The sequence below is a fragment of the Rhynchophorus ferrugineus genome, unplaced genomic scaffold, assembly GCF_030347505.1.
Source record: "Rhynchophorus ferrugineus isolate W39M unplaced genomic scaffold, kcgeb_rfMv2 rfM3, whole genome shotgun sequence".
In the NCBI taxonomy this organism is placed as follows: Eukaryota; Metazoa; Arthropoda; class Insecta; order Coleoptera; family Curculionidae; genus Rhynchophorus; species Rhynchophorus ferrugineus.
Window position 1 is genome coordinate 68,471,121 of NW_027472582.1, and position 21,932 is coordinate 68,493,052.

The following is a 21,932-nucleotide window of genomic DNA, read 5'->3' on the forward strand; positions in this document are numbered from 1 at the left end:
TATAAAAAGTTATAAACCGACAAACGTAGTTTTGGCGCTTTGCTTGTTTTGTTAAATTTCAAATCCTTGCTTAATATTTGTGATCACTCTGATTGAAAATATCAATGCTAATAAATAGCCAGTCTGAAACAAATTAGCAACTTCGAACTTAGTCTAGTAAGTATCCATATAATATTTAGGGATTCTCTTTAAGGGATGTACTGGTTTAAGGATGAATCATCACTTCATACACTGCTAAGAAAAGTAGGATTTGAATTATCTAGATATATAGATTGTAGATTGTGGCTTTAAAAAAATATAATTTTTAAAAGCATGTAATGAAATTAATGAAGATTTTATTTCCTTTCGTGTATAGGCATAAATATTTCGAAATTGAACATTAGGCCACCTATGGCAACACGCTAACAAGGAAAGTAAAAAGACAACAAATGTTGAAGGAAAAAGGGTAAAACTTAGAATGATTTTTATTAAGTTTTGTTAATCATAATATTTTTTAAATATTTCATCGCTGACATATTGTTCTTCATCCTAGAAAGAGGTTTGGTTTTATTCCTTGGGCAGAATTAAAGTTTTTCTACAACTTAGAAAAGCCACTACCATGGAGAAATGTCCCACAAGTTCTTGCTCTGATTTGAAAATTAGCTGGCGAAAGAACTTGCAGGAACGATCAGTTATTGTTATGCACAGTGCAGTACACCATAGCACACTGGTGGAAAAGGTTTTGGCAAGGAAACTACTGAGAAATACAGTGATATAAAATACTCTGATAAGGAAACACTGCAACGAAGTAAATATTAACTAAACCTAAATAGGTAAATATATTCGCAAATGAAAAATAAATACATTACATGGATATGCAATTGTTAGTTAGCAGGATCAGGCCTCCAGAGGATAGCATTGGTGGTTTGGAAAAGAGTTCAATGTAAATATAATAAAACAACTCTAACCTACGGTTTCTGGTTGCATAATAAATTGTAGTTTAAGCCCTTCGATAATATATATATTAGATATCTTGATCTTGCCACGATAAGAACATATAATCTTACATAACTTTTAGACTTCTCAAGAGATTTTTCTATATTATTCTTAACAACATATTCACAAATAGTTACATGTGTAATATATTTGGCTATTAATGCTAATTTGCTAAAAAGAGCCGTTTTAAAGCTAAAAAAAATACTAAAACATAATTACTTTTGAAATAAAATATTTGTATTTTCATACGATTATAATTATAATAATAATTTCCTCGAATATCAGTAAACCAATTATTTATAAACTAAATTCTATTCATAAATAAAACAAAAATTCCACATTCTTAGAATTAGATGTGTTTTTATTTCTGACGTTGAACCGTGATCCCAACAAATTCGACTTTACTCGGAAATAAACCTAGCTACCGATAATTTAGTTTGTTTTAATAACTACACTAGATTCTAGCTGTAAATTACTACGCACAATACCGATAACACGTTTTTCTGTAATAAAAAAACAATTTTTTCTGTTTTTAAAATGGTTTTAATAAATAATTTACAACACTTCAGATAACTACTATTAATAACAGGAGGGTTATCGAATCAACAATTAGTATTATGTCAATTATTTAATCTAGACTGAGGAATGTAAATAAATAAAATTCGGTTTTAACCTAACGTTCACATATCCTATTCGTGATTAAAGGCCCCATTTGTTAATCAATTGGTAAAGTAGATTCAGACTTTCTACATAAAAATCGGGTCGGATATCTTCTCCACGCGTCCAATTGGTGACGTCTTCTAGTTTAGTCTGTCCGGTTAGTACCACCAAACTTTGGAACTGGGCTTGTCGTGCGAAGGCAATATCGGTAGTTAGTCTGCAATGTTAATTTAATTTTTAGCTAAATTTCACGCACTACTTTCTGACATTTTAGTATTTTAATAATAAAAATAGACTTAAAATATGTATTTTGAAACACTACAAATAACTATGTTGTAAATTCGTACAGCATACTTAACTATACAGTTATGTTTGGAAGCTGCGAAGAGATTTAAAATTTTTCTCTATACTTTTTGATCAACAAAAAGCGTTCACATTTTATTATTTTTTTATTTAATGTTCATTGGTGCAGAAAACAATGACCAGTAAAAAAAGCTTTACAAGCAAATTTTAATTCCTCCTGTAAAGAAGCAGGACCTTTTTCTGAAGGTTTGGATATTATTTAAGAAAGTTAATTTGTTTGTGGCCATGTAGGAATTGTTGGTCGCCTGATTACCATCAGAGTTCGCTTTTTGAACAACCATATTTACTTTTTTTCTTAGAACTTTTTCATTTATGACGATAACATATCAATATTATCTGTGCCTGATATTGATCAATAAAGATAAAGAACGTACAAGAAAAATAAACCCCTGATATTCGTATTTTAATAATTTAATATCATTATAATTGTACAAAGTGTAAATTAAGGAAAACAACTATGGTTGTTTAAAATTAATATATAAAAAATTCCATATTTTTAAAATAAGAGGCTATATGTTATGAGTGAATTGTAGGTTATTATAACCATTTTTTCGGAATCCTGAAAATATACACTGAAATTGCAACTTTACAACAACTTGTAAACTGGTTTAAAAAGGTATTAGACATTTTTTTTGGTTGCCTTGTATTAATCGTAGATAAGATCATGCGAGTAAATATTAAACTATATTTTTTTAGGTAAAAATCAGGAAACAATCTATGTATGTGTAAAATATGGTTAGTTTTGTTATCTCAGTTGATCGACTGTGGAGAAACTAATTTAAAAAGTTAGGGAAACCGTGTGAGTTAACGATTTTAAATATTCCGTATGCCGTCCTTCGTAGTTATTATCAAAATGATATTAAAGTGTAGTAGGGATGTGAATTTATGCTTTGTACAAAATTTTACAGTTACAAACTTTACAAGAAAATTACTTAAATTATGTTATCCCTTATATGAAAAGGGTATATTTAATATTATCACTATCTTACAACTGTTATTATTGAACCTATTTACGTATCAATATTCAATCTTTTACAAATACTATTAATCTTTAAGGCATAATAATTTAAGACATTAATGTATAATGATCAAGCCATATTCGATGAAAAAATACTCGGATTATACTACCAGACAATAATATTTCACCAAAATACACACTTCTTCCCAAAATATCGAACACATTCACCAGATTTAGCTTCTACTGATTCCTGACTCCTTTCGTACAGTGAAGTGGTTTTGAAGTTCGAACAAATATCCTGAGGTTAAAGAAAATGATTAATTTTTCAAATTAGAAAACTGCTTGTTTATTTTCGTTTCCGAATATGTCCATTAGATCGCAGACTTATTGAACACAGTATAAAAATTTTATGATGAACGTTCAACAAAATAGGTCAAAGAATTGGCCTACTTAGATTTTACCTTGGTCGTTGTAATATATTGATTAATAACTATTAAAAATACACGACCTTAATGGCTCAAGAAAGTAAATATTTAAAATGGAAGTAAACATTGTAATAGTTTTTAAGTTGACATAATAACCCCCATTAATTAAACGAACAGTCTGTACATATATAATATTTGTTTTACCACCTTTACATATTGTTTCAATAATAACTTGTCAAGAAATGTTAATGTATTATTGTAAACAACTGTACAAGTCCTAAATCCGATGGTTTTGACATTTATCTAATAATATATCATATTATAATTTAAAATAGCAGTTTTTCTGTTAGTATTATTGAGTTATTCATTCGTATAAAGAGAATCATAAAGTGCATTTTACACCCTTCCTATTTTATTTCAATAAATCTGTTGATGAAGGCTATTAAATACTTTTATAAACGTATGATGATGTTGTAAAAAACATTCACATAGCTATAGCATTGGTGAATGTGGATGTTGGCACGATGAATCTGGCTACCACAGATATTGACTGAAAGTGCCATTTCGTACAATTGTTCGTACAACATTGCGGTTTATTTGCTTTCCCGGCAGAAGAGAGGAGTTTTTTGTGATATACGGTATTCTAATTGGCGGTGTAAAGTAAATTTACTAGGACAATTAAAAGCACAAGAAATCATGGGTTAGCTGAGTAGAGCCATCTAAATCGACATCGAAGTGGAAATATTCATGGTCATAAAGTATTACTGTAAATATGGTGGTGTCAACAATTTATAGTACACTAAGAGCTGCTAAAACCATAAGAAAATATTACGGCACGTCTTCAATTAAATGATCTTTTTGTACCAGGAGAAAACAGCAATAGAAAGTAACAAACGTAGTCATCCCTGAAATAATATATTAGAAGATTCCACTAAGTTCGAAGTAATAACACAAACATAAATACATAAACACAAGTAAATCCAAGATATACTTGACACTGGTGTTTGTAAAGGAAATACAACTGAGTTGATGGACTGGGAATCTACCAAATATGAATAATGAAAGGCCAACTTAAAACTGGAAACAGCGAAAAGGATGTAAAGAAGACAGAAGCAACTTAAGACTAAATGTCAAAAAAACACGGGGATTGTAAAATACTTTTGTAAATCAAGGAAAGGAAAAGTGTTCCCCTCCATAAACATATTTTATTTACAGGCTATTTAATATATACTTACGCGTCTCCAATAAAAAGTACTCTGTCCGAGCTCTCAATATTAAACCTCTCCGTCAAGAAATCTTTTAGTTTAATACTCGGTTTCCCCAGCACTGTGCACTTCTTCTTCGATATCCTTTCAATCGCTTCAACGTAGAATCGATTACCTGCAACCATTCAAACGGCCACTTGATTAAACAGCCCCGCCATCAAGGATTAAAAACTGGCGTACCGATAAATTCGATATTCTCCGTGAGAGGTCCGCTCAGGTCAGTGGCGACGCACAAAAACTCCATGTTCGGGTTCTTCGTTAACAGTAAAATCGCACCTTCGGCTTGCATCAGTTTGAAATTAACATCTAGATCCAGCACAATGGCCCCCACGTCCTTCGCCTGCTCCAGAAATTGGAAACATACGTCTTTCAAGGAAGGCATCGATTCTTCCAGGTCCCCGAACTAATAAAGAAAAGTGAAATAGGACATTAATTGGACCCGTATAAAAGGTAAAAAGGTTGGATATGGGTGGTCAATAAATTTTAGCATGTCTCATAAGTAACTGGACTAAAAGGAAAATAAAATGCCGTTTTTAGTGGCCTTTTTTGTGCGCATTGACCATCAACATAGAGAAACAGGATATATTATAAAACCTTTCTTATTTTATGAACTAAAAATCTCGACGTTTAGTTTTATTTTTTGAATTATTACGTTCATTTATTTGATATATTCTCTACGATATTTATGAACTTTTAAAACGCTCGTAAAAATCTGGAGAATATATCTTTTATTTCCAAAAATCTTTCCAAGTATTGTACCTGAAGTTATTGTCGTCAAAGATGGAAACGTGGATACAATTTGGAGAAAGAATGGATACAAGCAGTATGTTTTTAAAACGCAATGAAGAGAAAAATCATATAATTACTGTCAAAAATGATAAAAAAGAAGATTTAACAACAGAATATAAGAAACAATAAAGAAATGGAAATTATACATTCAGGAATGGCCTTGCCTGCAGGAGAGGCCTACGAAAAAATGTATAGACCTACAGCAAAAGCAAAAGCACAGATGAGATAAATATGAGATCTCTCATATTGTTCTGTTATATTAAAAAGCAGATAAAGGAGACTCTACTAACTGTAGAGGAATTATAAGCAGCAATAATATATGGACGAAATACATATAAGGATGGTTTTAAAATTAAGGAGATGTTAAAATAAGAAGGAAGAAGAAATAAAAATATAAAAAATAAGAAGCTCTATAGTAAATGAAAATATTATATCAACCCATATATTGTCCCTGAAGTATTGTCGTCAAAGATGGAAACGTGGATATAATTTGGAGAAAGAATGGATACAAGCAGTAAGTTTTAAAAACGTCAAGAAGCAAAAGACCATATAATTATTTATAAAAATGATAAAAAGGACATATAACAATAGGATATAAACAACAATAAAAAATGGAAATAATAAATTCAGGAAAGGCCTTCTCCACAGGAAAGACCTACGAAAAACTGTATAGACCAACAACAAAAGCAAGTAAGAGCACACTCTCATATTATTCTTTTATATTAAAAAACAGATAAAGGAGACACTAATAACTGTAGGGGAATTCTAATCAGCAATAGTATATGGACGAAATACAAACAATGATGGTTTTGTAATTAAGAAGATTTTAAAATAAGAAAAAAAGAAGAAATAAAAAAATATAAGAAACAAAAAGTTCTATAATAAATGAAAATATTATATAAACTAAAACAGAATATATGTTTAATTTAATTGTTTATAACCCTATGTGCTAGTATTTTGTACTACTTACCTTAATATCAACAATATTATATCCAGCTTTGGTCAAAGTATCTTTTAAAACATGTCCTCCAATACAATAGATATCAGTTGGGCAATTGATGCTTTTCAAATAATCAACTGCTATTACTGGTGGGGTAATAACCTCGTGTTCCCTTGCATTGTGTTTTTGAAGTTTTGTTTTAATCTAAAATAGAATTTCAGTATATATAATTTCGAAATATATGACCCATAAAGTTTTTGTGTTTATATGTCTTTGAGTAAAGTTTATAGGAATATATAGAATGTGAATACTTACAACTTCGAAAGTAGAGAACGTGTTGTTTGTTACAAAGGCTATGTGTTTGCCTAATTGTCTAAACTTTTCAATACAGAGATCTGATCCTTCCAATAATAAATTCGAAAGGAACAATACACCTAAAATTCGTTAAGATATTATTATGCTGCCACATAACTAAACTATATTTTTGAATTATTGTTTTTTTTTTCAGTTTCTGATAAATTATAACAGTTTATTAAACATTGGATGGTCTTTTAAAATCAATTAAAAAAAAATACTCTTGAGTTATCAATATTTACGTAGATTTAGAAGAATCAGTTCAGTCTATGGTATCACATTATGTATTGCACAACTTAAAACATAATATAAAAACTTATTAGATCAGGAGAAAACCTATCGGTGTTATCTTTTATATTTCGGGATTGTGTTAAAATGTTTTTGCTCGTTGTGACTAATGTTTCTATTATAAAGTAGGCCTTTTTGGCACTATACGTACTTACTACTTGTGTCTAAAAAATAATATATTGAATCTTTTTCCAGCGATTAGTAATTAACATTATTATATAATTTATCGCAAGATAAATTTTGGAACATTAATGAATCTAATGGATTTTCAATAGTGTAATGCTCTAATATTAAAGACGTAGGCAACTACATGACTTTGACATATGTTGGTTCTTTTGCACCATAAGTCACAATCAGAGTTGTGAAAATACCAAAGAATATTTGTCACAGGAATTTTACTGTTGTAGATAAATACATATTTTTCATCTCACATTTTATAATAAAAATTGTTACTTTACTATTTATATATTCGTAAAATGGTTATTTGTTTATTTCATGATATGTTCATCATTTTTAGCTAATTGATTTGATACTTCCGCAAAAATTCCACAATTATACATTCGTCTGAGCCTTATGCATGAAGCCATCAAATTTCCATGACTTATTTTCCATAAAGATAAGAACATATTGAGTACTACTACCAAATATATTCTAAAACGTTTAATTTAATTACAAAAATATATTTGTTAATGATAAATGTGCTATCTATGATTTTTTGTTGTTTTCTTTTTATATCATTGAAAAACAAAAATAATTTCATTTCGCAATTACTAAGGCAGGTTATGTGGTAGGTTCAAAAGTTTAATAAATATCGCATATATTTTTAGCAAATTGGTGAGTAAAAAGACGCAATTGGTTTAGAGTAAGACTTCACCCTTCTTCAAGTTATATTTCATTGATAAAAATAACTTTCTGATACAGTAGATAAAATAGTGAAGATGATTTTAACATATATAAAAATGACTGAATTATATAGTTACCATCCATGTCAGAGAAAACATAGTCAATAGAATTCACAAACTTGCGTCCCTCTTCAGGGCTCAACTCGGCTAAATTTACAATCGGCTTCATTTTTCACTGATGATTCGCACTCCACTTTGCACCAACCGATTCTGACCGTCGTTCATCATATAAAATTGTTTATATGGCGTTATCTCTTGTTTGTATATCGGTACATGTTTAAAAGTATTTACAGAACTACGGTTAAATTATACGTTATTTTTATGTTTACTCTAAGATAGTTTTCTTCTAATTATAAAACATTTAGTAGGTTACCTGGTTAATTATAAATAAACAGTAGATTATAGTTTTACTCATCTGCTGATTTATTTTGCTTTGTGTCTTCATTTTGTTAAAAATGGTATTCAACAAAAATGGAAATTTATTTAGTGGACAATTCAATCTATTCTTGATATGTCTAAATAATTAATTTAAAACTCCATTATTATCATATAAATACAAAAGTGTTGGATTTTCTTATAATTTATAATCAATAATCTTTTATTTACAAATTGAAGCTCCTTTCTAGGAGGCAAAAGATTAAAGAGACTCTCCAACAAATTCTCTTTACCATCGAAGTCTTATAGACAAAATGCTTTTTATTCTTTATAGTAGCACTTTGATCTTAAAAGCCAATTTTAGTCGTAGATGCTGCTGTTGTTAACCTATAATGCTTCTTCAGGTTCAATACCTCTTATATACATATGCATATGCCAGAGTATATTTGTAATATTCTACTTATTTGCTTCAATTTTTAAATTTGACTTTATTCTTGATCTCGGTTCTTGATTTCGTGTTAAATTAAGTTATATCTGGCCAAAATTATACTTTCAGTACCTGTGTATACTTGAGATATTTGCAGGAGAGATGTAAATGTTATGTCGGAAATTACAGGTTGTTGTTCGCTGTAAAAAATCTTTGTTATAAGGAAATCTATATAAATATCTCACCACTCAGTAAGTAATGACATATCGATGACGCCGAATTTCCTAAACCTAACCTAGTCTCACTAACCTTGATATAGCAAGCGTCAAAATGCCTTGAACATATGACGTTTAGTTTAAAAGTTGAAGTAGTATTGGTTACTCTGAGTGATGTCCAGTGGGCATTCGGTAACATTCGGCAGTTTTCGCCTTCTTATGGGACATATTATTTATTACCATTAGTTTATCGTTATTTTACGTATACTGTTATATTATCCGAAATTATTATTTAATTTTTTATTTTATAAGTAGTGCTAAGAAGTTATTGATATGTATCGTTGTATCATCTTTGTTCGTATCTTATATATAGAGTTAAGTGCTATTTTGTTATTTGCGTGATTAGCTTTATTGATTAATAGTAGGCAATAATGAATAAGGAATTTACTTTTGAATATTGTCAAGCTACCGAGAAAGCAAATATTTCATCCATGAAGTAAATATCATAATTTATTTTAATGTTGCAAATGGGATTGAATTGGAATTCATTTATTCACATTATTATTGATGTACTTTGTGTGTAAATTTGATTCAACTCGTGATTTTGAAATATACAGAAATAACTTTGAAAGAACACGATAAGGGTACCTATATTGGTAAACATAGTAGGATATTATGGTAAACGGCATTTAAGACTCGTTAATATCGCCTATTAAGTTTAAATAAACACGTTATTATTTTATTATAAGTAAAAATAGTTTTTTTACTTAGACTTTTCACTGACAGTACTAATGTAATTATGTCTTATTAACTATTCTATTCTAATTTTTAATAGATTTTTCCATCTTAGCTTGACATTTTGGTTAATATTTTGATATTATTATCATGATCATCATGGCTTGGTGCCCTAATTCTAGATAATACATTGTTATTAAATTGATATATTTTTGCAAGTATTGAGAACTGGTTTTAAAATACTATTAAGTTATAAATTAGGATCATGACTTGTACTGTATAATATCACACTGTTTATTGGTTTTTATAGATTAATCAGCTTTAATTATGTGGGTTATCTAAAATGTTTATTAGAAAAAAAAACGTTATGTAATATATTTATTTCGAATTGATATTAAATATGTAAATAATACAAAGTTTTGTCGGTATAAATAAGCTATATTTAATTTATAGTTTATTGGAATATCGCCTTTAAGGTTTTGTTTGAATTGGATATAGGATGAAATTAATTAGTTTTAACATACAGTGTGATATTTTGAGCAAATTAAAGAAAAAACAACATAGAATATTATTATAGATAACATTGATGGTGAACACTACAAAAAAGTTTCGCAAAAGATCACAGTAAGCCCATATAGTTTGTTACAAAACAAAACACTGGTGTTGAAAATTTAACCTAATATATTTTTTTGTATATCGTTTCGCGATAGGGAAATTTAGCTTTATGAAATTAAAAAGCAATAATCAATGATATACAATAATCAAACAATAGTAAAGGAAGTGGATACTTCCTTAAGTGCTGTTTATTCATTTAAAGACTAACAAAGATGGAAATATGAAAATTCATCATTAATTTTTATGAAATATTTTCAATTAAATGCTAATTAAAATTCAGATTTTAATATTTGTGTTTGTAGTAATAAGTGCTGTAATTATATATACCCAGTAAAGAAAAATCGAGAAACATTAGGTAACGTTTATATAAGTAAACTAATGTAATATAAGTTATACTCTATTGGCTTGAGGTATATGGAACGAAAACCACCATATTTATATAGAGATTATATTGATATATGTTTACCATTTTACTAAGTCCATGCAGTATAATTACATAAAGACATTAGTATTGAAACATTTTTACAGAAAGTCCCTAAACCGTATTTATATAAAGGAATTTAGTATTATCTAATGCTATTTAGAAATAGTCCAGAAACCATATCTGTATATGTCATTTATCTATCTCAAAGTAAAATATTGCAGACCATAGTACTTTTCACCTGAAAGAAATCTTTCAAAATATAATTATTTTCATAAAACAATAACTCGTATTTTCTCTTACAAAAATATGTTTTTTTGCTTGTTTGTTTTACTTCTGCACCTTCAAAGTACTAGTCATTAGATCATTAGGGTGTCATTATTGACTAATGTTATTCTGTTTATTCTATTCAGGTTTAGTTTTATTACTAAATTTGATCTTTTCAAAGTATCGTCTCCCGCTATTCTCGCATTCTCCAAAATTCTATCTAACTTTTCTATTATTCTAATTTAACTTTCTTCAGTTTTCCTCAAAAATTACCAGCTGTAGTTACTTAGAAGAATGAAATATTAAACCGTCACTAAAATATATGAGGTTTAATATTTAGTCTAATATTTGAATGAATTAGCCACTGAACTCACCTTCCGGATATTGGTTGACGTATTGTACATTTACTAGCCTGAAACGAACGGATGGTTAATTATAACAAAATACCTATAAATGTTATAATTACCTTTAATTTTACTTCTAGAATAACTGTATATTCTTTCTCTCATACCCTTGGATTATATTTGAATAAAATGAATAATTTTCTTCTTTTCAATATTGTTATCATTTTTAAAACTGCAGCTATATCAAGGTGAAAATTTAGCAGTTGATGTCGGTGAAAATGTTTTGTTAGAAAATTGGAGGTTAATAGTTCCACTATTAACAATATCTTACCTTTGTTCTTCCATATCTAAGAATAATTCCACAAAGAATAATATAAAAATTTCATTAGCATTGTTGTAAAATTGTTAGTGTATGACAAGACCTAAATCTTCTATATTAATTATTGTTTTCACTTAATCAAATCAGTTAATTTTAATATGACCACTGTAGGTAGAAAAGCAGAGAGAAATTTGATGGTACGCATGCGCTCTTGCGAACATACCCTGCTGCATATTGTATTCTGGCTCAGAATTCGTATTCAGAAGTTAATATTTCTGATCATCACTTGTTCATTTGATGTAGCATGGCTTGGCTGATACAAGGTTTCTAAATACTGCTACTAACTGACAAACATGGAATTTGGAAACAAATTTGTGATGATGGAAAGCATTAAAATTCTCTTATTGCATTTGGTTATACAAACCATCATTTATCACTAAATAATTCGTAAACAAGCAGGAAAATATAATAGTTTTGACAAAATATCATAGTTCTTATAAGCTCGCTTTTATTTTCGACATGGCATCTGCGCTATAAAATATCTTTTAAATCACTACGAAAGTATATGCGTAAACAGTTCGACGCTAGAAAAATATTTGCCGAGAAAAAATATATATCCGTTGTTTTTTTCTTATTTTAAAGCGTCGTAGTTCAACGACGGGGTGAAATATTTCCGAGAACAAAGGTAAACATCTCGTAAAGAGCGGCCGATTCTCCGGCTTTCTCGCTTCTGCCCTATGCGACTTAAATTTCCTAGATATTACAAGAGTTCGGAAGAGAATGCTCTTGATTCTTTGTAACCGTACCGGCAAGAATTTCTCGAGTGTTCTTTAGCCAATGTGGAGGAGCTCGCAGATTTTAACTTTAATTTCGGAATTAAATTACAACCTGAATTTAAAAGCTTCGGTTCGGAAGTTTCTTTTATTGCGCGATATTTATCTCGACCTGCTGCACATTGTTGTACTTGAAAATTGTACTGTAAAGGTTCCATAATGTTCTGAAATATAATGTATAGCCATCTGGTAAAAATATTCAAAAATAATTGGACGAGTATTGTTAAATAAATCTATATTTAGATTTCCTTACTCTAGTTGTTACTAGTTGCTATAATATATGTTAATCAAAATACTATTAATATAATGACGACACTGTGTCGAAAGAACCATGTTAGTTTTGCAGCGATCCAATCGTTTATTAATTATTGCTGCGAGAGCCTGATCAAGCGGTAAGGCATTATACTGGTGAGTATGCTGGGTGTGGCAGAAAAATGGATGGGGATTTCAGATGTAACGATTTAAGATGTCTTTACAACTGTTACCATATGTGGTTCTAGTGCTTTTATGCAAAAGTATGATTTCCTCGTCATTCAACAGACGCCACTACAGTTATATTTTTTTGGATTTAACAGTTCGTGGATTAGCATTTTACGCTTTGCTCTTTGCTTTTGCTTTGCTGTAGCAGATCCATTTTTGTTGGCTGTCATATCGTCATATATATATATATATATATATATATATATATATATATATATATATATATATATATATATATATATATATATATATAAGAAGATATTTAACACTAATAAAATTGTGTTTTATATGCAGCGAATTCAAAATCCATCTATAAGATTGAAACAATTCATATAAAGTTGGAATTAAGTTATATGTATTCTCCTATTTATTTTCTTTTTGTTTCGCAAATGTAATATCAGTACATCGCTTAAGGCAAATCCTAAGCTCTTCGACATTATTGAGAATAAATTCAGATTCATAATGCAATGGTATATTATGGGAACCAATAAAGTAATTAATAATTAAGAAAATATATTATTAATTTTACTTTAATTTGCCGACAGCTATTAGTTAAAGTGAAAAATGTCTAATTCAGCTGACTTGAGGGCATCTTCAGAACAGCTTTGCTGCTATGGTCACCAAATTAAGGCTTACCATAGCATCTCGCACTGTAGAATATTCACGTTTGAAATATTATGCCAAATTCGGAGAGTATGTAATATCATTTTAGTCTAACATTGTAGTTGTAGTATTTTTCATTAATTGATACAAATATACTTATATGCTTATGGCCAATAAAGCTAAATAATACATAAAATGAACATAAGCATAGATGTTAATTATTTATCATCTGCCAATAATTTACATTTTTTGCAATATGTGTATTTTATTCAAAAAAATATTACATCTTAATGCGATCCTTATTGGGTTCATGCAGAAGCATGCAGCATTGAGTGGGACAAATTATTCAATTCTTTTAATTTATTTAATACATTGTTACCAGTTGTTGCCGACTAACCTTAAATTTGTCTTTACAAAAACTTCAATCTAGGTAGACTTATAAGTCATACCTCAGTCTCTAGTGTAATAATTTGTATGTGTTAACTCCGCCAATTGTTTGCTACGCTGTTTCTTTATACTACATAACACCAAATGATTTAATTTTTTTAGGTCTGTATCCTGTTCTGGTGTTATACCGGAGATGCAATTCTTCGATATTGATATAAAAATATACTCTTTCCTCATGCCTTCTTCTTGGGTTATCTGGATATCCTACAGTGAACAGTAGAAAGCATAGCAGCACTTTAAAGTCTCTGTAGTATCTGGGTGCACCTACTTCTACACAATACTTCTCAGAACTTCTGATCTGGAAAACTTATATTGTATTTATATTACTTTTCTGGGAACATCCCCATAATTGAATTCCGTATTTTCATATAATTTTTAAAACCTGCTTAAATCTGTCATATTATATTATAATTGTGATTTTCTTCCACTTAACCAATTCATTTTCCTATATTTTAATATCAGTTCCTCCATTTTCTTCTGTACATGTCCCTTCCAGTGAAATTTTGAATCAAGGTTCATTTCGAGATGCTTGGCGTTGGTACTGCATGAAGTTCTATTATTATTGGTTGCTATAGGTGCTTGAGCGGTCGGTCGGATTATACGTGAACTGAACACGCACATTTTTATTTTCCAGGTTTGAGTCCAATTATTTATTTTATATCGAACTGGAATAAGGTGATAATCAAAATGCAATATTATTTATAGTTGCATATTGAACACCAGTATTTTAAGAATCTATAACGAATTGATGCCAAAGTTAAGTCCATCGAGCCATAAACATTAAAAAAGTTGCCTAATAACAAGCTCAAAGCTGCAGACATTTAACTAAATTATGCAACAAATCACGATTTTCCATAAATAATGAAAATCTCTTCTTTTGAATGAACCATAATTTTTTTACAAATATGCACCCTATATACCAATGAACAATAAAGGGAGAGACGTTTATTAAACCATTCGGATTGCAAAGAATCATCGCAATGTTTATCTTTTTAAACCCGACTGTATATATTTCTTCTGAATTACTCCGTTCCGAATACTTCCACGACAAATATATCGCCCCGACACCCATCGACTTAAGACGAGATATCTACCTAAACAAATAAAACTGACGACTTTAAACGGCCAAACCTCAATCTAGAATAAGTAATTTGTTTGTTACCCTAATTGCCGGGGGCCGTGACGTTATTGCTTCGGCTGAAGGGGTGCATAAAATTGTTTTGTTGACCATTCGGGCAAGGGTTAAAATATTTCCCTGTTTACACAGCGGCGGGAGCAAAACTGCATCGGCGATTAGAGCCACGGGGGGTGTCACAAATTAATTCCCGATATTGGATTCAAGTCAGGAAACTTTAATTCTATTGTCTGTGTATATTTGTCGTGAGAAATTGCTTACGGAAAATCGGGATATTCCCAGGAACTTTCCTTAATTTCTGTCGTATCAACTAACTTTAATTAACCAGAAAGCATTTTTTCTCTGTATATTTAAGCCTGTAAAAAAATTAAAAGCTTTTTCTTAATGTCATGGCAGTGCATGATTAAAATATAATATTATAAACATTATTTCTTCTACAAGCATTACATGATTTTAACATATAAATGAAGAACTGACAACATAGCTGTTAGAAAATAAAACAGCAATTAATGACATAGTGGAATTCTAATCTAATTTTCAAATAGTTATTTAATCATATTGACTACTTATCCAACAACTATTGATATCTGTAGTTAACTATACGTATTATTCAAATAGTATAAAAAATTTGAATATGATAAAATTCAAACTAATAATTTTATTTATTATTTATTATACCAATCTATTAAATTAAGAGTAATATGCTATTTGTTATATCCTAATTTGCTAATATTTGGTGTATATACTGGTTGTAGTGTACTGAATTTTACTTGTAACTGCACTGAACTAAATTAAATAGTTTTACTCTCTTTAACTTTCTGACTAAACCATCAATAGGAGCTGAAGAACTTCAACGTCGATGGAATCTATGTTCATGTGTTATAGACCTTTATATAACATATAACAATTTCTATCTTCAGATTTTTATGAGGATTGCCATTAATAATATACATGTAGTATCAACAATACCTTGCAGCAGCTTGTTGGAATGTTTGTTTAATAATTCTAGTGCTTTATCTGGTACAGAGTTGAACAACATCAGTCCACACTGGTTTCAAGATATGTTGACACAGTAGAGGTTTATTATATTCTTAATTGACTTATTAACAACACTTTTTTTGGTCTGTATGTTTAAGTAGCCCTTATTTTGTTAATATGGTGGTAGTGAATGATAGGTATAATGGTCTTACTTAGTTTCTTTAATGAGTATTATTTTTTCTGCAAGCATTACATGATTGTAACATCAAAATGAAGAACTGACGTCATGGTATATTGGTATTTCAACAACAATCACCCCACATGTCAAAAAGTAAAAATGAAATTAACGGTATATTGTAAACTGTATGCAAACTAATTTTTACATAGCTATTTATTTGTGTTGATTCCTGATCCAACGACTGCAATTTAGGTTCGGTGTTTACCTAGTAAACTGTAGATATTATTCAAATAATATAAAAAATATGAACATGGCATAAAACAAAATTTTATTTATTATTTTTTATAGCTGTCTAAGATATTAACACAAATATGCTATTTGCATTTATCCTAATTTAAATATAAATAGAGTAATTTGGACTCAGAGAGCTTGCAGTTATATCCTGACATATCAAGCCTATTGACCAGGATCTGTTGTGATCTTAGAGGATAAGATTAAAAATGTAGAGAAATAGTAGTTGGATGATATTGATCAGTGTTGTGATATTGTAATTGCAGACTAATAACTCGGCTAAAATTATTTATATCAACAGGAGGTCTTATTATTTTGGACTATTTTAAGGAAGAGCTCTCTATCAAGATTAAGTTACATTATAGTCTTATTGACACTTAATTTAGCATGTTGGTGGAGTCCATTATTCGATATAGCAATGAGTATATTTAATTCCATGCTGACACTTTGTTTGATTATGGCGTTTGACGTTATTTGAAATTTCGATAAGACCAAGACTTCACCAGTCAGCACCTTTCAGTCAGATCCTTCCAAAATCTGGATGCTAATATTTTTTTATACTCTGATTTTCCAATTTGGGTTAATAATGAAATATTATAATCGCTACGATATCTCCATATCCCTTTGATTGTATTGAACCTATTGAATTTTCGATACTTTATTTTGATATCTATCATAATTTTTAAGGATGCTATTGTATATTGTAACCAAAGAATTCGTCTCATTATTTGACGATCTTCGCTTCGCAATTACTTAGCCAGAAAGCAAAGAAGCCATAAATAACTGCAATTACCGAACAAAACAGTCAACCTGCCGTCACAATTAAAGAAACATTTGAATTACTCATTAGGATAACGAAGGAACAAGATATTCCGTAAATTCAGGGAAAAAGTTTTAATTTTAATAGGAGCTTCGGGGGTCAAGTAAAGCGAAACGAAAAAAAAAATTAAAACCTCGAAAATAGAATTGCTAAAGTTTGCATTTGTTCCGCTTCTAATTATAAATATTCGTACAGTTGATTTAATTGAACTTAATTACTACGTTTTCGGACCGTAAAACAATTTTGTTTTCAGCTATAAAATTAGTGTTCAATTATGTTGGTATAAAATATAGGATTTCCTAAATAATTTTGTTTATAGGGTTAATCACTCTATGTAATTTAAATTTATTCAAGTATTTAATTCCTAACTTTCTTTTCAATATATTATAACCGCTGGGATAATTAAAAGTTAAAACAGTTCCCAATTGCATTGTTTTTGTAGGTTCATAACTCCTGTAATTATTCTGATATCCTAGTGGTGTATGCTCTTTAAGAAGGATTAACAATATTAAGCCTGATAAATTCTGGAAAACTTGGAGCCAATAACAGCTGCTATTGCTCAAATCTCTAGACTGGATTGATAACAAACTTTACTTTAATATTCAAATTCCTTCTGGATCGACGTCGAAGTTCAAAGAAGTAGAAAGTGACGTAATCAATGTGAAATTTTCTGGTCAGTAAGTGGGAATTATCGTGAATACCCTTTTTGTATAAAATTAGAACCTGAAGCTGCAAACTTGTTTCTGGATAAAGTTAAATATCTTTGCTCAAATTAGTACAATTAGTAAATTTGATATGCATTATATAAGTATGAAGGGTCATTAGTTACTACATTTTTTGGCTTTGGGACTATGCATTTAACATCGAAAACTCACTGAAGACTATTTTCTGTAACGGTAACAAGAACTTTCTGATAAAAACAATAGCAGGTGGCTGAAATATTAATCTGGTTGACGTATTATTCTAGTATTGTTTTTGATTTACTTTTTATTCCTGAAACTAAATATTAACTCATATTTTCTATCTCCCTCCATTCGAAATATTCCATACATAGACTGGATATATGGAGAAAATATTTATTATTATTAGAGTAGGAAAGTGTTTTAGAAAATTGTTTTTGGCTCAACAAAATTATATAAACTTTCGTGGAGTATATTATCAAATTTAATCATTAAGGGGTAAATAGTTATATGAAATATTGGATTTGAGATGACTATCTAATATTGCTGACCCCTGAGTTAAGTGAATTTTTCGTATAAATTTAAATTGGAACTACTTAAAAAACCTACATAAAAAAAATATGAAAATTCTCTTTTTTGCTACGGCGATGCTTAAGTCTGATATAATGACATCTTGTGAGAATCTAATTACTCATATTTCATGTGTGTGCAGTGTTTTACTTTGTCAGTTTAAATCTTCTGATAGATGTTCACATGATATGACTTTTTTGTCGATAGAATATATAAAAAAGAATTCGAAAACTGAAGACTATTCCAAAAATGTATCTAAAAATCTTTATAACTACTCTAACTATTCCATTATTCGTTTTAAATTATGCAATAGTTGTATAGATAATAAACATTTAGTGTCTAGTCTATAAGCCTGATATAATTTATTTACCATTTTGTGCCAATATTGTAACAACTAAAAGGAAATCTGAAAAACAACTGTTTTAATATTAATTAATTAAGTCAGACATTTTTTAGAATGTTTATTAAACATTTAATGCATTATTGAGAAAAATTGATGCGATATATATTAGTCAAGTAATAAGTAAGCCAGTAACCAGGCTCGGTAAGATGAGGTCTCTTCTGGGATAATATTTGCCATTCTGGGCTCACGTTAAGCAGTAGATCCATTCTACATAAAGTTTAGTTGGTAAACAAGAGGCTATAAAAAAACTTGCATTAATATAAAAAAAAATGGTTATTTGGGAAAAAATCTAAATTATACGTACATAATAAGTTGGTACTCTACAAGAACATTCTGAAACCTAAATGAACTTATGGAATTCAGATACAGAATTTAGAATAAAGTCCTTAGAAGTATTTCGTTTGCACTCGGATACTATAAGAAAAATCACTTAGAGCGAGACCGTATTCCAACTAGCATAAATGATATTAGGAGATTCGCAACAAGTCATGAGGAAAGACAATATTTCTATGTTAACACCAAAGTGTTGCAACTTTTGGACAACACCAACTTAGGACGTAGACTCAAGAGAGCCAAACCGTACGATCTGGTGAAGTTTTGCAGTAACTAAATAAGTGGAAATGGGTTTTAATCAATAAGTACATAGTTTCAAGTCACTCTAGAAACAAAGTGTAGTTAATCGACACTGACTAGTAGTAATATGTTACAAATTTAAAGAAAAAACTTATTGAACAATCTAGTATTTTATTTGAATTTGTCCATATTAGAATTATACATTTTGCTCTGTTTCTAAACTAAAGATTGTTCTTAATTGGCATGATAACAGTATTGTTACAGCACAGTAACATAAAAAAGTATCGAATGCTGTTTTATTTTAAGACATTTCTTTTATTTTAACATACCGCTAAAGGAAGGCAGAATAATCGACGAGAACCCAAGAAAATATCGCCCCGTGTAATTTGACCTTTCCTTTTGATATTCCCTTCTTGCGATCAACCTACGGGACCGGGTTTTTTTTCACTAATGAATATTTTTTGCGAGCCTTATTATCCGGATTACATGGATTATTAAGTCTTTTTGTTTTTGCCAAAGGAACTTTTTAAAAGCCAGACGAATTAAGCCAGTTTGTTATTTCCATAATATGCAGTATAATCTCGTTCTGCCAATTAGCCGTACGAAAGAAGTGAAATGTTTCCCGTAACATCTCGGTAATTTAAAAGAGTTCCCTGACGTAGCCGCGAGCCGCCAACTTTTTTTTCAAGATACGTACAAGTTTGTCTGCAAATACCTTTGTATAGGATGAAAAATGTCTAAGATCTTGATGGTGATTTATCATGTTTAATTAGGAAAACTTCTTGCCGGGTCTGGGTAATATTGTAGGGGTAATTCTGGTGGGTGAGCTTTTAGAATCAAACAAAATCCATTAAATGAATAATTAATTTCAGACAATACCGTATCCGAAATGTTATTGATAATTTACAACTTTCATTAAATAGTGATTAAATATTTATTTACGTAAAAATGAAACAAAACATGGTTTATGGAATATTTTGTAAAAATATATATCGAAGTATTTTTCCACTGTGCTCTATTGTCGATTCTTAAACGAATAACTATATTTCTAATACGATCTCAGAGAGAAACATATAGAATTTGCCTCAAGCATCGCATTTGCCATATAAATTTCCTTCCATATGCACCACCTTAGAGAAGTAAAAGTTCCTGCAGCTTTGCCACATTCTCCTTCTGTGTTATTGATTCCAAGTACTTAAACTTCTGTACTTGCTCTTACTGGGTTCCGTTGAGATTAAAAACAATATAGGCATATGGGATCCCTCAGTTATCAACAGTGTGGTCTTTTATTTATTCATTTTCAAGTTATATGGCTCTGCAGTGCGAATTACTCATAAATAATCCTAAAAGCCTCAGTATCTGTATCAGCGAATATTGCGCTATCATTAGTGATCATCAGGATGAATTTAAATGTATGTAAATGAATGTAGCATTACAAAACCTTCCACATAACTGCATCCACCACTATGTTGAAAAGCAGTGGAGGTCTTCTTTAGCTGACGAGCTAAAACTGACTCGAGCTACAAATGGCCTTGATAAGCAATTTCACAACCCCATAGAACCAGTAGAACAATCCTAAGATGCCTGTAGAAGTTTAATCGCAAGTTATTTTATTATTATAGATATCAGCATATAGAGATAATAAACTCAAAATCTGACTGGTTAGTTAGGTTTAATCTGTCTCAAGCCAACTGGTAGTATCTATTAGTTTATTTGGTTACTATTCCATCTATCTTGGGCTCGATGCCATAGAGTCATTGGGCTGGAGGTTGGCTTTAGTGCATGTATTTTTATGTTTGTTTAATTTCGGCTCTGATGATAGGATCTATTTGACTTCTACCTTTTCATTTTATTAACTTCTTGAATCCAAAACTATATTATACGTCTTATAATATATGTAACATTGTATCTTCAAAAGTGTTTTATTACACAAAGAAAGGTTTAAAACTTATATTTTTAAAATGATATCTGTTAAAATTATTATGAGGTTATTAACATGCCTAATATAGGAAGAGTTGCTAAATGATGCACGAGATACTGCCTTGTTTCTCCGAAGTTAAGCTCAGCTTGGCGACCTACAAAATTAGTTATAAGAGATTGTCAACAAAAAATTGCATTTAAGTTTTTTAGCATATTTGTTGGGGTATGTATATTTTTACTTGATACGTTATTGTATATCCGATAAAAACCAAAATCTAACCTTGATTAAGTAGCATAAATCCGAAACATGAATATTTCTTTGAACTAATTAGACTCTTAAAAATTGAAGCTACTTTAACGAGTATATTTTTAAATGGTAATACG

General features: G+C 29.7%; 2 protein-coding genes across 5 annotated transcripts in view; one reads left to right on the forward strand and one right to left on the reverse strand.

Moving 5' to 3' along the window:
* Positions 1 to 21,932, forward strand: part of Ten-a (Teneurin-a transmembrane protein) — a 1,091,387-nt gene that overhangs the window by 433,255 nt on the left and 636,200 nt on the right. The gene's annotated exons all lie outside the window — the stretch shown is intronic.
* On the reverse strand, positions 1,496 to 8,133 carry LOC143194073 (uncharacterized). The gene is made up of 6 exons (XM_076400638.1): positions 7,998 to 8,133; positions 6,691 to 6,809; positions 6,406 to 6,579; positions 4,827 to 5,049; positions 4,617 to 4,761; positions 1,496 to 1,852 (listed from the first exon to the last, which is right to left on the reverse strand). Exons 1-6 carry the CDS (start codon positions 8,086 to 8,088, stop codon positions 1,675 to 1,677), a joined length of 930 nt encoding a protein of 309 aa, XP_076256753.1. The 5' UTR covers positions 8,089 to 8,133; the 3' UTR covers positions 1,496 to 1,674.

Excerpts from the sequence above, each read along its gene's own strand:
- LOC143194073 (XM_076400638.1), bottom strand. The coding sequence starts at position 8,088 with ATGAAGCCGATTGTAAATTTAGCCGAGTTGAGCCCTGAAGAGGGACGC. Across the intron at positions 5,050-6,405 it reads ATAATATTGTTGATATTAAG|TTCGGGGACCTGGAAGAATC; the intron begins GTAAGTAGTACA and ends TTTCTTTATTAG. Across the intron at positions 4,762-4,826 it reads GGAGAATATCGAATTTATCG|GTAATCGATTCTACGTTGAA; the intron begins GTACGCCAGTTT and ends GAATGGTTGCAG.